Raw genomic sequence first — 15,983 nt, 5'->3', positions numbered from 1 at the left:
GCTGCTTAACCACATTTCCACTCCCTTAGTCACAGGACTGTGGCTCTGGAAATTCTTCCTTATCCATAAGACTGTTCCCCATTACCTTAATATTAACATCGAATTTCATAAATTAAACAGATTTTAATTTAATTTTGTATTGATTCCCCCTTCCTTGCTGAACAAGTTGTTCAGCTTTTCTACTTGGAAGTCCAGACTTACTTCAGCACATTCACGATCTCTGTACGATACATACTGTTGGTTGCACTTTGGACTCTAATGCTGTGTTCCAATTTGGCTGTTGTCATTTTTTTGTAAGAGTCCACTCAGCACTAAAGGGAGTGTGCAAACCCTGGCTTGGGGTGATGTGGAGAGTTTTTGGCTGTGGTGCACCAGGACCATACGGAAATAAGCAGAAGCTGGTCTGCCCTTGACCCAGGCTGCAGGAGGGGCCGTCATCACTGTGGACAGTGCCCTGCAGCTAATCACCATCGTGGTCGGGGGGGGAAGAGTGACTGCAAGTGTAGCAAATCGTAGCCTGTGCTTGCCGCCTGGCCTTTGGGTATAGAGTATATAAGGGCTGGAAAAACGTGGTCTGGTGGACATTGATATTCAGTGTTGTTAAGAGTTCATTAAAGGGTATTGATGGTAAATTCATATTGAATTAGACTCATTACTCTCGCCGGCCCGCCCGTCGTACTCAAAGAGGTCCTGTCGGCAATTTTGCATTCTCCACGTCGTCTCACGACAGGGTGACCTCAGCTGAAATGTGTTGCGCAACCAGCAGCAGAATTGTGATGGTGCAGTCACTAGAAGATAATACAGTCTCCTCATGCAGAAGGAAACAAGCAGAGACCCAGGAAGCTGCCATCACGAGGTGACCCCCAGATGCTGCTGTGTGTTCTCCCAAGACCAGCCCACAGGGCAGCAATGGGTTCCCTGGCAATCTGCTTTCCTCTTTCACTTATTAAATGCCTTTGATCTCTCCCTTCTCAGACACACAGTGTGTATCTCAGTGATCATGGTGATATGACCTGATCAGTTTGGCTTAAAGCAGACCAAAGTATGTTGCAAGCATATTTTTTTTACTGTGTTTGATTATTTCTGTGAAAAAACACTGACATTACAACATGCTTGTGTTTGGAAAGTTACAGGCAACTACGGGTGGAGGGAAAGAAGGTGTTACAAAAAGAAGTGTGACATGGAATGAATCGCAAGGAAAAATTACAGGAAGTGTGGAGAAATACCAATTCATCAGACACTGAGTACTTGTGATTGAGCAGATTCTTACTGTAATAAGGAAGCACCCTGCCATACTAGTGATTTGCCCATACCCTGCACAGCATGAAAGGTGTATGTCCAATCTCGTGTTGAGAACTATTGCATTCAGTCACAAGAACACCATACTTCCAATCATGGAGCAGAATAGGGGATGTCAAGTCCTCAGAAAATACAGTACTAAGGAGCAGACTGTAGACCAATTAATTGTTCCAGAACATCAGAAAACCATAATCCTCACAAAGTTAGTATTTTGATCTGACAGAGACACAGACCTCCTTTCAGCTCCACAGTCAGATCTCAGCCACATGGCAATTGCCTGCTGGCATCTGACTTCCCTCCCACTCCATAGCCTGAGGGCATTAAAGGCACCATGTATCAAACCCACAACACTACAGAATTAGATGGAGGTTTGCTTTTTGGATCTGTAGGCTAGTCCCAACCCTATGTGAACTAGGAACGCCCTTTAAAAAAATGTTTTGTCTAAATTAATTGCTCAGCTAAGTCAACATGTTTCCTAAGCGGAAAAGAAAAGGCCTCCTATGCTTTATACCATTTTGTGTAGGTTAAAAAGAAGGTTGGTAATCAGCTATAGCAGTACTCCTCACAGTAGCACAGTCTGCCTACACTAGCAATAAAATCAACAATTTTAGAAAGAGTGAACTTTTAACTTTGTGATTCTGAGATATGCAAAGGTAAAGTCATTAACTCATATCTCTTATTTGTAGAAATCTGATCCTTGAACGCATCCTTTCAATTTTATGAGTCGGCACTTTTGGGATTTCATTCAGTGGTCATAATCTGCTCTGAGCTCTTGCAACTTGTCTCTGCTGTCTCACGCTCTTGCTGTGCTTCAGGTATGTGTGGTGGTTTGTTGGTTTGTTTGTTTGTTTGTTTGTTTGTTTGTTTGTTTTAATGGCTTTCCTCCTGAGAAATGTAAAACAAGTGCATTCTGAGGTCTGACTTGGCATGTTTGGGGGAATTTCATTTTACCTTCATGCTTTGTTAAAGAGTGCATGCTCATTCAAATGCCACCATGGTGCTACCTTTTCCCCCAATTGTTTGAGATGATCATTCAGAAAATTTTATTTTCCCTTCTGAGATGAGGAAAGAATCACAGAACACTTAGTATGAAATGCATTCTACAGCATATGTAGAAACACTGGTACATTTTGACTACACTATGAAGCTTGTAAGTCTATATGGCTTATGAACCTTAAAAGCCAATGCTACTGTTCACAGGCTTTTGTCTAGAGCTGATTTCCTCAGCTTCAGTATCTGCATCTTTAAATATTTCATGTTTTACATTTTACTTTACATTTTACCCAATAAAGTGAAATATTTGCAATTAAACCCTTCAAGGATGTACTGTTTGGCAAGGTAATTGTGTTTGTGTTTCTGGAGTTCTGAAATATATGTTTATTTAATATTCAAGTGCTGGCTTTTGTACTATTTTCTGATTTTAATCTAATCAAATGAAAACAGTTTCTGAATGGAAAATCAGATATCAGCTCTTTTCCATTATATATTTAAACTGTATTGTGTCTTATGTGTTCATCTAATAATTCATTTTATCCTGGTAGACTTATCTTAAACTTCTATGTGTTTGACTACAACATGTGAAAAAAAAAAAACCACTGGATAGATGGATAGATGGATAGACGTTGATTAATAATAATAGTAATAAAAATAATGTAGAGCATTAGTATCATGTAGTAGTATTAATAGCATGGAGGGTGTTGGTATCTTCTTCCAAGCAGCAAGTGATGGGACAAGAGGAAATGGCCTCGTGTTGTGACAGGGGAGGTTTAGATTGGATATTAGGAAAAAAATTCTTCACAGAAAGGGCTGTCAGGCATGGGAACAGGCTGCTCAAGGAATTGGTGGAGTCACCATTCCTGGAGGTGTTTAATAGGCATTTAGATGAGGTTCTTAGGGACATGGTTTAGTGCTGGAGTTAAGTTATAGTTAGACTCAATGATCTTGAGGGTGTCTTCCAACTGAAATGATTCTATGATTCTGTATGATGAAGAGTGAAAGAACTGGCTTCATCATTATTTAAATAATTTGTGGTGACTCCTAGCTAGTTGGTCACAGCTTTATTTTTACTCTATTTCTTACTGTAGGGCAGGGAAATCCTAGTTATGTACCACTGAAGAGTTCATAACAAGAAAGTCTAACAAGATTATTATTTATAAAAAATCACCCAGGGGGCTTATGGACTTCTTCATCTTAGTTCTAATAGTAATCAGCATATTCACAATATTACTGTAGTGATTCAAAAATTCAGCAGTCTATGATACCTCTGTATTTGGATCTTTTTCATGACGGTATGCTGGAATATTCTCAACTGAATGGTTTTTGCACTTTAGTCTCACACATGGCAAATGAATCGAGGCCCTGTCCATGTGATATTGGAGACAGGTTTGACTACGGAGGCCGTGGGCAGGAAGTGCAAGTTGAGCACATCAAGGCGTATGTTTGCAAACCACTTGCCAGCACGGAAAAAGCTGTGATTGTGATTCATGATATATTTGGATGGGAACTCCCAAACACCAGATACATAGTTGATATGCTGACAACTAATGGATACATGTAAGAAATTCTACTGTTTTCTAAGCGTATTTTTTATAAGAAAGATTGTTGAACCAATTATTTCACAGAGTTGTTTTATTATTTTATTTTAAATACATATATATAACCCATACAAGTGGGAATAATTTCATAGGCTTCACTTACAGATTTCTCTAAAGAGGTTCCTGTTTGTTAGAACAGTGTCAGAAGTTTAACAAAGTTGAGTAGTCCTACCGTAACACGACAATAGGCAAGTACAGAAGAAAAGAGGGGAGATATAGAAAAATCTTATCCTGTATTGTTCATTGGGTTATTGGAGTGCCTCCATAGCCCGAAGCAGCCTGCTTCCCCCCCCAATGTAGTTTCTGTTTAACTTTGCTGGTACGGTAAAAATTCCAGAAAAGATAAAAGTGATTCCTTGAAGGTACCGTGTACCAGTTCGTGCCAAAGAAAGACACATTTCTTCAAATATATGAAAAGCATACCAGGCATTCTCTTTACTGTGTTGCTGGGCCAGCATTCCTTCTGATGTCAATGCATGTACCACGTAAACTGTAGGCCTGTTTTTTTTTTTACCAGAAGGTAACCGCCAATATTTTTATTTGTGGTTAACAATTTGTTAAATGATGGATTTTAACAGGGCAAAATATATCTGGAAGTTGTGCTAAGTTTCCTTATTAGACACAGAAAAAGAATAAGGGTGGCTTGTACAGTGCTTTGATGTAGATTGAGTTCTGTGCATATTCAACAGAATAAATTTTTTGTATAGTGCAGATGGACTTCCCTTTAATCCATTCTCAGTATGATTTAATAGGCATAAAATATTTTTGGTTTTCTTGCAGTTCTCCTCCTTCAGTGCCTCTCAGTGTGATTCACAGTAATCACGTGGTGAGTCCTTTTCTGCATCCGTGATGCTGAAAGGAATAGCTGCAGCTAAAATCTTGTACTGAGCCCAACCCAGTTTCCCCTCAGTGAAATGCTTGTGAGCCCAGCGCATCCCTTCAGCTTTCACAGAATATTATCCTTCAAGGTGCTGCCCCTGTATATAAAAGAAATGTCCCCTGTTTTTAAAAGAAAATATTAAACCATGGTTTCTGCTTAAATAAGAAATGCCATGTGGTTTTGCATAATATATGTTGTTACATAATATTTCCATTGATCACATGACACAAATCTCTGCATTGCAACAACTCAGGGTTGCATCTGCCTTCAGCACCCAGTCTCAGTCGGCAGCTGCCTTGTGAGTTTCCCTCTCACCCCATGTCCTAGTGGCTCTGGGGAGCCCTGAGCTGGATGTGGCTTCTGGCACGTTGTGTCATACGGCAGCTGATGGACTGAGCTGCTGTGGATTTGCCAGTCTGTTTCTGAACCTGCTGGCAGTTTTGGCCTCCAGTGCAGCCTGTGACAGTGGCTGCCATGGGTTAATTACATTTCCTGGGGAGAAAGGCTTGTGTTCTGTAGTTTGAAAGCAACTGCCATGGATCTTCACTGAGAGCTGGTACTTCCAGAGAGAAAAGAAGGTATGTCCCTTTTCACGTTCTCAGTGCTACTGAAAAGATTGCTACATGATTTAATGGGAAGGAACTGTAATTTAGGAAAGGGTTAATATTATTAATGACAATCTCTCAAATTGGACTTGTATCCTATCAGAGAAATACACATTGTGATGTATCATTTAAAAATAGTCAGCAGTATATATTAGCCATCTCTCTCCTGATGGGATTCTAATTTCTTTTGCTTTTTCCCATCTGTGTTTTCCTTCTTTACATGCTGCTAATGGACCTTCATCTTTCCCATGGGGAGGTCTTCAGAGAATTCTGGCCTGCGACTGCTAATAAGTTGTCACTTTTCATGATACCATCTATATGTAAAGTATGAATCCAGTTGTTATCTGGGTGATACAGCTCTCACAACACGTCTTTTCTGGGAGAAGAATGTCAAGGTCTGGAAGTTTCCTGTACCTTGATTACCCCAGTGTGAAACCTGGATGACTCCGCTTTCCTGGAGTTCCATTAGTATCAGAAGGTTAGCTGGTGTGCAAGAGGATGATCAGGTCATATATTTAGAGAACAGCAGTCATCTGAAATACTGAAAAAGCATGTGTGCTGTGACTCCAACACCATAACTAAGCAAAAAGGAAAACAAAATTTAAAGTACAAATTTACTACTGTTCTTTGAAGGAGCTGTGGAGTATCTAAGCTCCCTGTGTGGTATAATTTATTCTTTGTAGTACGCGAGTGAGAAAAGCCAAGAACCCATTTTGAACACCATGATTTCATACTGGAATTCTTTGGTACACTTACTTTTCATTTGTTTGACTTCATTTTAGGAATTGTAAATAAATAGCATTGACAAAGTTACTTACAATACAGGGAAACAGCTTATACATCAGGATAAAATCTTAAGGTAGCCTTCCCAACACAAAAGTGTGGTAGAACTAATGTAGATTTAGTGCTAATTTTTAGATGTGCCTCTGAGGAAACAGTGAAATAGAGTTTTGATTGCTAATATCCTTAAAAAAATGCTATTCAAAGGATAATCCTAATAATCCAATAAAAAGGAAATCAGAAGAATGGGAGGGATACAATAATCAGGCAGTCACTTGAATCCAAAGTTCTGTCTTGCGTAGATCTTTGAAATTGTGTCTCTACTTCAGTACCTCACCCCGCTGATGACTTCAGATGTGTTTTTTACCAATGGATGAATAGTCTAAGGAAATAATAGTAATGCCAATGTAATGTTGAAAAGCAATACTACACCCTAGTACTAGGAACGCCCTTTTTAAAAAAAAAAAAAAAATCTTTTGTCTAAATGTTCATGTTCATGTTAACCTGCATGAACATGTTTCTTAAGGTGAAAAGAAAAGACCTCCTATGCTTAATACCATTTTGTGTAACTTAAAAAGAATGCTGGTACTCAGCTATAGCAGTACTTCTCACAGTAGCACACCCCGCTGACACTGGCAATAAAAATAACAGTTACAGAAAGAGTGAACTTTTAACTTTGTGACTCTGAGATATGCAAAGTTAAAGGCAGTAACTTGCGTAACTCTTATCTGTAGAAACCTGATCCTTGCACGCACTCATTACATTTCGTGAGTCGGCACTTTTGGGATCTCATTCAGGGGTAACAATCTGTGCTGAGCTCTTGCAACTTGTCTCTGCTGTCTCACACTCTTGCTGTGCTACAGGTATGTGTGGTGGGTGGTGTTTTTTCGTTGTTGTCTGGTTTGTTTTGGTTTTTTTTGTTTGACTTTTTGTTTGTTTTTAAACAAGTGTGTGCTGAGATCCGACTGGTGTTTTTGGGGGACTTTCGTTTTACCTTCATGCTTTCTTAAAGAGTGCATGCTCATTCAAATGCCACCAGGGTTCTACCCTTTTCCCAAATTGTTTGAGATGATAGCTCAGAATTCTTTCATTTTCCCTTTGAGGTGAGGAAGACCTCTCAGGAGGAGGACTCAGGAGAATCTGTTGAAAGTGAAAGAGCCACAGAACACTTAGTATGAAACACGTTCTACAGCAAATGTAGAAACACTGTCACATTTTGACTACATTAAAAGCTTGCGAGTCTATATGGCTATAAAACACTCAAGCCAATGCTACTGTTCACAGGCTTGTGTCTGGAGATCATTTAATCAGCTGCTGTATCTGCATCTTTAAATATTTCATGTTTTACATTTTACTTTACATTTTATCAGATAATGTGAAATGTTTGCATGAAAAACTTCAAGGATATACTGACTGGTAAGGGCATTGTGTTTGTGTTTCTGGAGTTATGAAATATATATTTATTTAATATTCAAGTGCTGGCTTTTGTTCTATTTTCTGTGTTTCGTCTAATCAAAAGAAAACAGTTTCTGAATGTAAAATCAGTTATCAGCTCTTTATCACTATATATTTATTATGTTTTTTGTCTTATATGTTGATCTAATAATTCATTTTTTCCTGGTAGACTTGTTTCAAATTACAAGTCCTATATGTTTGACTACAACATGTGAAAAAAAAACAACCAACAAACCAAACCAAAAAGTAACCAAAACCAAAACAAAAAACCCACACACACATAAAAAACCCAAACAAACTCATATGGGTAGGTATGGCTTATTAAAAAAAAAACACAAACCACAACATAGAGGATTAGTGTTATATAAATGTGTTCCTGAAGTTAATATTGCTTCAAAATAAGATACAGCTTGTCTTGAATTGGTCTGTGAAAATGAAATCTCACAGGAGGTTCGACACTAGCCCTGCTAACGCTGCTGGGATATGCTGAATTTTACAGTCCAGAACATCTTGGTCCCTGGAAGTCTGTGCAAATCCCCTGGCTGCAGGCTTGTTTGCTTGTTTGTTTTCCTAAAGGTGTCCCTTTAGTGCCACAGCTATTGAAATCTCACTAGTTCAGGGGCTGTTCAGTAACCTGCTTTTCCCCGTTTCTCTCTGTGAGAGCATTTGACATAGTCAAGATTGAATGTCCTTATTTCTATACTAATGAAGGTTTCTTAGATAGTGCAAGCAATTTATCTGCAGAGAGTTTACAAAAAGATTTATCTAAATTCTCTCCACATTCTTTAATAATTTGGAGATGCTCTACGCATATTCAAATAAGTTACTTGGATCATTCTGCAGCAATAGGAAGTCAGTTCACCCAGTTAGTTAACCTGCGGCCTGTGGCATAAAATTTTTAACTTGAGATCGAGGAGCTACATGTATCTGTGTTAGATTCAGCCGGTATTTTTTGACCTCTGTGATTTACTTGTTTATTTTCATTTAAATAATAGTTTGTAAAACATTAACTGTACCATACTGTTAGCTTGTTCATAAAACATTTAACTCAAAAAATTTTTCCTTATGCTCAGATTTTCTTTTTCCTATCTTGGAGTTCAGATGCTTTCCTTATTAAATATTAAATAAATATAATTTTCTACTCTGGCTTTCACTGTTGTATTTTTCTTGGCACCTTCCTTAAGTATCCTCCTTCAAAAGTCTGTAACATCTGAGGGTAAAACTGGTTTTCAAAAAAGATATCTCGACACTCAAAAGTCTATTATGAAACATTTTAAATCCCTGCAGGAAAATATCACATTTAATCTAAGTGTGGTTGTTTGTTTCTACACAGTAGCATTTTTTTTTTCTTCAGAACGCAGAGTCCTATATTAAGTCTTTACAGTCTATACTAAAGAAAGCTATGCATTCCTGGCAAAGGCTGAGCCCAAAAAGTTCTAGTGAATGGAACCAAATCCAATTGGCAGCTGGTCATGAGTGGTGTGCCCCAGGGCTCAGTAGTGAGGTCAGTCCTGTTTAATCTCTTCATCAGTGATCTGGATGATCAGGATTGAGTGCACCCTTAGTAAGTTTGCAGACAACACCAAATTGGGTGGGAGTTTTGATCTGCTGGAGGGTAGGAAGGCCATACAGATGGATGTGGACTGGCTGGATCATTGGGTTGAGGCCAATTGCATGAGGTTCAACAGGCCAAGTGCCGGATCCTGCACTTGGGTCACAACAACCCCGGGCAGCACTACAGGCTCAGGGAAGAGTGGCTGGAAAGCTGCTTGGCAGAGAGGGATCTGGGGGTGTTGCCTGACAGCCGGTTGCATATGAGCCAGCAGTGTGTCCAGGTGGCCAAAAAGGCCAACAAAATCCTGGCTTGTATCAGAAACAGTGTGGCCAGCAGGACTAGAGAAGTGATTGTGCCACTGTACTCAGCACTGGTGAGGCCACACCTTGAATACTGCATTCAGTTTTGGGCTCTTCATCACAAGAACAACATTGAAATACTAGAGAGAGTGCAGAGGAGGGTGATCAAGCTGGTGAGGGGCCAGGAGCACAAGTCTGATGAGGAGCAGCTGAGGGAACTGGGGCTGTTTAGCCTGGAGAAAAGGAGGCTGAGGAAGACCTTTTTGCTCTCTATAACTACCTGAAAGGAGGTTGTAGCATGGAGGGTGTTGGTCTCTTCTTCCAAGCAGCAAGTGATGGGACAAGAGGAAATGGCCTCATGTTGTGACAGGGGAGGTTTAGATTGGATATTAGGAAAAAAATTCTTCACAGAAAGGGCTGTCAGGCATGGGAACAGGCTGCTCAAGGAATTGGTGGAGTCACCATTCCTGGAGGTGTTTAATAGGCATTTAGATGAGGTTCTTAGGGACATGGTTTAGTGCTGGAGTTAAGTTATAGTTAGACTCAATGATCTTGAGGGTGTCTTCCAACTGAAATGATTCTATGATTCTGTATGATGAAGAGTGAAAGAACTGGCTTCATCATTATTTAAATAATTTGTGGTGACTCCCAGCTAGTTGGTCACAGCTTTATTTTTACCCTATTTCTTACTCTAGGGCAGGGAAATCCTAGTTATGTACCACTGAAGAGTTCATAACAAGAAAGTCTAACAAGATTATTATTTATAAAAAATCACCCAGGGGGCTTATGGACTTCTTCATCTTAGTTCTAACAGTAATCAGCATATTCACAATATTACTGTAGTGATTCAAAAATTCAGCAGTCTATGATACCTCTGTATTTGGATCTTTTTCATGACGGTATGCTGGAATATTCTCAACTGAATGATTTTTGTCCTTTAGTCTCACACATGGCGAACGAATCGAGGCCCTGTCCATGTGATATTGGAGACAGGTTTGACTACGGAGGCCGTGGGCAGGAAGTGCAAGTTGAGCACATCAAGGCGTATGTTTGCAAACCACCTGCCAGCACGGAAAAAGCTGTGATTGTGATTCATGATATATTTGGATGGGAACTCCCAAACACCAGATACATAGTTGATATGCTGACAACTAATGGATACATGTAAGAAATTCTACTGTTTTCTAAGCGTATTTTTTATAAGAAAGATTGTTGAACCAATTATTTACTTTTTTTTTTCTTTAAAATACATATATATAACCCATACAAGTGGGAATAATTTCATAGGCTTCACTTACAGATTTCTCTAAAGAGGTTCCTGTTTGTTAGAACAGTGTCAGAAGTTTAACAAAGTTGAGTAGTCCTACCATAACACGACAATAGGCAAGTACAAAAGAAAAGAGGGGAGATATAGAAAAATCTTATCCTGTATTGTTCATTGGGTTATTGGGGTGCCTCCATAGCCCAAAGCAGCCTGCTTCCCCCTTCTGATGTAGGGTCTCTGTAACTTTGCTGGTACAGTAAAAATTCCAGAGAAGATAAAGTGATTCCTTGAAGGTACCATGTACCAGGTTGTGTCAAGGAAAGAAACAAGTTCTCAAATACATGAAAAACAATTGAGTATTCTCTTTACTGTGTTACTGGGCTAGCATTCCCTCTCACCAAAAACATCTACCATGTAAACTGTAGGGCTGTATTTTTTTTAACCAGTACGAAACTGCTAATGATTTTTAATTGTGGTTAACAATTTATCAAATTAAATAATGGATTTTAACATGGCAAAATGTATCTGGAAGTTATGCTAAGTCTCCTTATTAGCCACAGAAAAGAATAAGAGTGGCTTGTACAGTGCTTTGATGTAGATTGAATTCTGTGCGTATTCAACAGATAAAATTTTTGTATAGTGCAGATGGACTTCCCTTTAATCCATTCTCAGTATGATTTAATAGGCATAAAATATTTTTGTTTTTCTTGCAGAGCCATCTGCCCAGACTTTTTTGTGGGCCAAGAAGCTTGGAAACCTTCTAATGACTGGGCAATTTTCAAGGATTGGCTGAAAACTCGAGAGGCCAGCAAAATAGACAAGTACAACTGTTGTTCCTTGTCCAGAGAGAGGTCATCCTTCTGTAGCAGGATTTCTTGCTTCAGTAAACATGCAAAATTAGATCCTAATGGGTCAAATACAGTTGGGTGCCCACAGAAATTTCATGCAGTTACTGGGTTAAGCTCATGGTTATGTGAGAGGTGCTTTTTGGAGAAAAGTAGAACTTTGAACAAGAATAAATGACCACTGTTTCCCTGTGCAGAGAGTAGAAGTGAGGTGAATGACTCAAAAGAAAAGAACAGGCAAAGGCTAGAAGATTGAACTCACTCCTTCCACTTCAGTTTGATTCAGTTCCTGCAGGCAGGCACAACATCTAGGGGTTTTAACGAGGTTGCAAATGTAGCCACCAAACACTGTTTAGCCAGGGCAAATTAGTCCTACTCCCTATCAGATTCCAGCTAGTTCAAAGTATACTACTTTGTCATTCTTCTCACTGTATTTTTCCCCATTATTATCTGACATGTAACTTAACTGCATTACGTTACTGCTGATTTTGAAACAATATCAAATTTGCTTCCACATTTGCATAAAGCATTGGTCTTCCCTATGAGAGACAGTTTACCTACAGACACATCTGTGAGAATGGGATGTTCTTCACTGGCCACGTGTCTCAAACTTTTATTTATGTTAGCCTTTAAGACAACTGTTGCCATTTATAAAGTTACTTGGACTGGTCTTTATAAATCCCCTTAGTTTCTCATAACAGTGATCTTGGAAGACTGATCTTGTCCCCTGGATTTTCCTTTATATTTTAAAGCTCAATAATAGTAAATTAGAGTTATGGGTTGACCCCAGCCAGCAGCCAACACTCATGCATCTTCTCATTTGCTCCCCTAAGAGGGACAGGGAATAGAGAGAATAGGAGGAACAAAAGCAAGAAAACTCATGGATTGAGGTTAACACAGTTTAACAAGTGAAGGCAAGAGAAAAAAACACGAGTGATACAAGTGCAGTCACTCATCACTTCCCACAAGCAGAACGATGTCCAGCCAGTCTCTGGGAAGCAGCAAGGGAGGAAAAGGAGGCCAGGGAAACAGAGATGGGGTCTTAATTCACTTTCATTCACATATCTCAGGGAAGTTGCTGTCGTCCTGAAGTATCTGAGGGAACAATGTGGTGCAAAGGAGATCGGTGTCATTGGGTTTTGCTGGGGTGGAGCAGCAGTACAACATCTGATGCTGAAAAATCCTCATATGAAGACTGGAGTGTCCCTCTATGGTGAGTCTCAAATGCCCATTACGATGTGAGTAGATGGGACCAGGGCAGGAACTTACTCTATAGAAGTATTACTGTAACAAAACTCAGTGAGACATCTTATGGAAGAAGGAGGTGGTTTTGTAATACAAACTCTTCAAGCAATTTGATTTTATGCACTCATATTCTTGCACTGAGATAACCATAGCCAGTAACATCTACGTGATCATTTGGCACAGTCAGGATCACTTCAGTGCAACATAGCACAGAAGGGACAATTGCCAAGGCCTCACTGTAAGTCAGGTTCCTCCTGGCTCGTGATATAAAAATGGTTTCTGGACATAATTTTTATTTCTTTTAGGAGCCACCAGTAACTCTGAGGTGAATCTTTGCCTCAGTGTCTTGCTCAGCCTTCACAAGTCTTAGGACAGGTTGCTGCCCACTCTCTACTTTTTATTGTTTGGAGAACCTGTCTGTACCCTATTGCCCTCTTTAACCTGCAGGAAAAGACATGGCAGCATTGACACACTGTAGCCTTTCTGCTCCCCTGCTGTTAGAGTACAAGGGCTTTTGCCAAGGAGTCACGGGAGCTGGAGTCTGCACAGACCGCAGAGCTTCAGGTCATGACATGAACCCCTTTTTTCTCAATGTTACTGCTGGCAGGGGTCCCTCATTATTAGTATGAACCATTTTTTAACTCCGCGTTTTAACCATCGCACTCTTACTCTTCCATTATTAATGCATTTATGTGACCTTTAATATTTTTGTCATAAACCTCTGTGCTTCTGTATAACCCAAAGCAAGTTATATACATTTGAGGTGAAAGGAGGTTGAAGGTATTTTCCCAGAAAGATTATGGGCAATGTTTTGCTACATGATTTGCTGATCAGTTGAGTCAATTCATCAATGCTATAATACTTGCTATATTTTTACTATTCTGTTGTATGAATTCCAATAATGAAAAGAGTGGCCAGGGCAGTAGCTACTTCATTTTCTTGAGATTTAAATTCAAATATATTTGAATGGTCAAAATTAAAACAGAATTTGTTCTGAATTTTTGTCAGTGTAAATATATGCATAGTGAAATCCTAGCCAGGTATCTGAAATGATGAATATTTACAATTATCTGAAAAATCGCCATACCGGGCTAGAGGTAGCAGCTCTGAAGTGTCCGTCTTTCACAGGACCCTGATTCTGACAGTGGTCAGAAGGAGACACCCAAAGAGAAATGACAATGGGGTAAATGTATAATAATAATTCTCCTACTTTTTGGACAGAGCTGGTCTTTCTATCTCTAGTGACATCCCAAAAGACAGGAAGTTCTCATAACAAAGGGGACTTTTAAGCAAAATGTGTTTAATTTTATTACAAGATGATCAGCTCTAACTGATCAGAATATCTTTTATTTTGACTGTATAGTTTTAGTAGCAATTTAACCACCTTACGAAGCATGACACCTTTCATATGTTTCTCGCTTCCCTAGGAGTGATCAGGTACTTTGAAAGCAGATCCAATTTGCTTCATCCTACCTTTTTCATTTTTGCTGAAAAGGATGATGCTGTGCCATTGGAAGAGGTGAGTTTCCCATCAGAAATATTTGAAGGTTTTTATTCTTTTCATGCTTGTTTTTTAGTTTAACATTTAGTTAAGATAAATTAAAATATTCATTTACCTTTTCTTCCTCTTCCACTAAGCCTAACAACAAGTGTAACTCTACTCAAATTTATGTTGTTTATCTCCAAACCAAAAATATTTACAGTGACACCAAAAAAAATTTTTTTTTTTTTTTGTTTCTGTTGCAAAAGATGGATGATTTATGTATGGGAGATCCAATGAGAAAACTATCAAGAATCATATGGCAGTCAAAGGAAGACTTCAGTCAGGTTTAAGACAGGACAGACTCTTTAATCATATTGATATTACAAAAAGTCAGCTTAAAGACCTCAACTGTACCAGTGCAATCAGTAGTTTCAGGAGACTGAAAAAATCCTATGACTATCCTTTTCCTTCCCCCACTGTGCTGCAGAGCTTCTCCTTCCTGGTACGCTTGCCAAGAGCTCTTGGGGAACATGGGCAGAGAAAGCCTGGATAAAGACGATTATCTATAAAAGGGATCAAAGAAGGCGGCACACTTTCACTGAGTGTTGTTTGCTTTAATTTTCCTGCTAAAAATGCCACTAGCTTGGAAGAGCCATTTTTGTATCTGTGCCTCTCCTCTCTCATTTTCATATTAATTCAAATTTCTAATTAATACAACATCTTACCCTATTTTTTTGTGAAGTCTGTCAACAGTAACTTGTGCAGTGCTGTCCTTCCTGTCCTTCTCACGACACTGAGAAGTGCTTTTATCTTTATCAGGTATCATTACAGTAGTACCTTTTGTACCTTTTTTTTTTTTTTTTTTTCCAGTTTTATACGATAACATGCTGTTATTTTACTGGAGGAAAAAAATCCCAGTTAAAAAAAAGAAAGTGGAGTAACAGGAATGCATTTGGGTACAAAATTAGTAGAAGAGAAAATTATGTCAAGAACACCCTGTATCTCCCAGACAGTAAAAAGCCAGGACAATTTGTGGACTATAAACACATAACATGTTAACTTTGTACTCAGCCAACATGGAACGTTCTGTGTTACAGGTCACCCTACTGGAGCAGAAGCTTAAACAAAACTGCAAAGTTGATTATGAAGTTAAAATCTACCCTGGACAGACTCATGGGTTTGTACATCGCAAAAGAGAAGATATCAATCCTCAAGATAAGCCTTTCATTGAAGAAGCAAGAAAGGATATGATCAACTGGCTGAATAAATACCTTTAGCATAAAGAAATGCCCATAAAAGAAGCCATGTGTTGTGGGACATCAGAAAATAATAAAGACTATATTGATTAAAAAGTTCTTAAAGAATCAAAATATTTTGTAGAACTCTTCTGCAATAACACTACTTACTTGCACTTATTTTCTAAGGTGATGCTTAGGAATGGCTTTTCAAGTGCTAAAAGCCATATATGTAAAAAGTGTTTTTAAATTTCACCTTGTTTATCTTAATGTAAAAAGGATATTTGAATTTAATATTGTCTATCTTAATATTGTGAGAATCTCATGTGTGATAATTTCTAACATAGAATCTGAAATTTTCACTTTTTTATATTAATGTCAATATGATAAAAAATCATTGGAACTCTCCCCACACTTTAGAAATGCTCTTATAAAGAGCTCTGA

The 15,983-nt window shown here is 38.8% G+C and overlaps 1 protein-coding gene across 1 annotated transcript; it reads left to right on the top strand.

Moving 5' to 3' along the window:
* Positions 1 to 10,416: 10,416 nt before the first annotated feature.
* On the top strand, positions 10,417 to 15,581 carry CMBL (carboxymethylenebutenolidase homolog; the record flags this gene model as incomplete). Its single annotated transcript, XM_080340423.1, has 5 exons — positions 10,417 to 10,631; positions 11,445 to 11,552; positions 12,647 to 12,789; positions 14,249 to 14,340; positions 15,402 to 15,581. 5 exons carry the CDS (start codon positions 10,417 to 10,419, stop codon positions 15,579 to 15,581), a joined length of 738 nt encoding a protein of 245 aa, XP_080196549.1.
* Positions 15,582 to 15,983: the final 402 nt, after the last annotated feature.

This window comes from Nesoenas mayeri (genome assembly GCF_963082525.1).
Source record: "Nesoenas mayeri genome assembly, chromosome: 2".
NCBI classification, from domain to species: domain Eukaryota; kingdom Metazoa; phylum Chordata; class Aves; order Columbiformes; family Columbidae; genus Nesoenas; species Nesoenas mayeri.
This window is presented reverse-complemented; position numbering and strand designations above follow the sequence as displayed.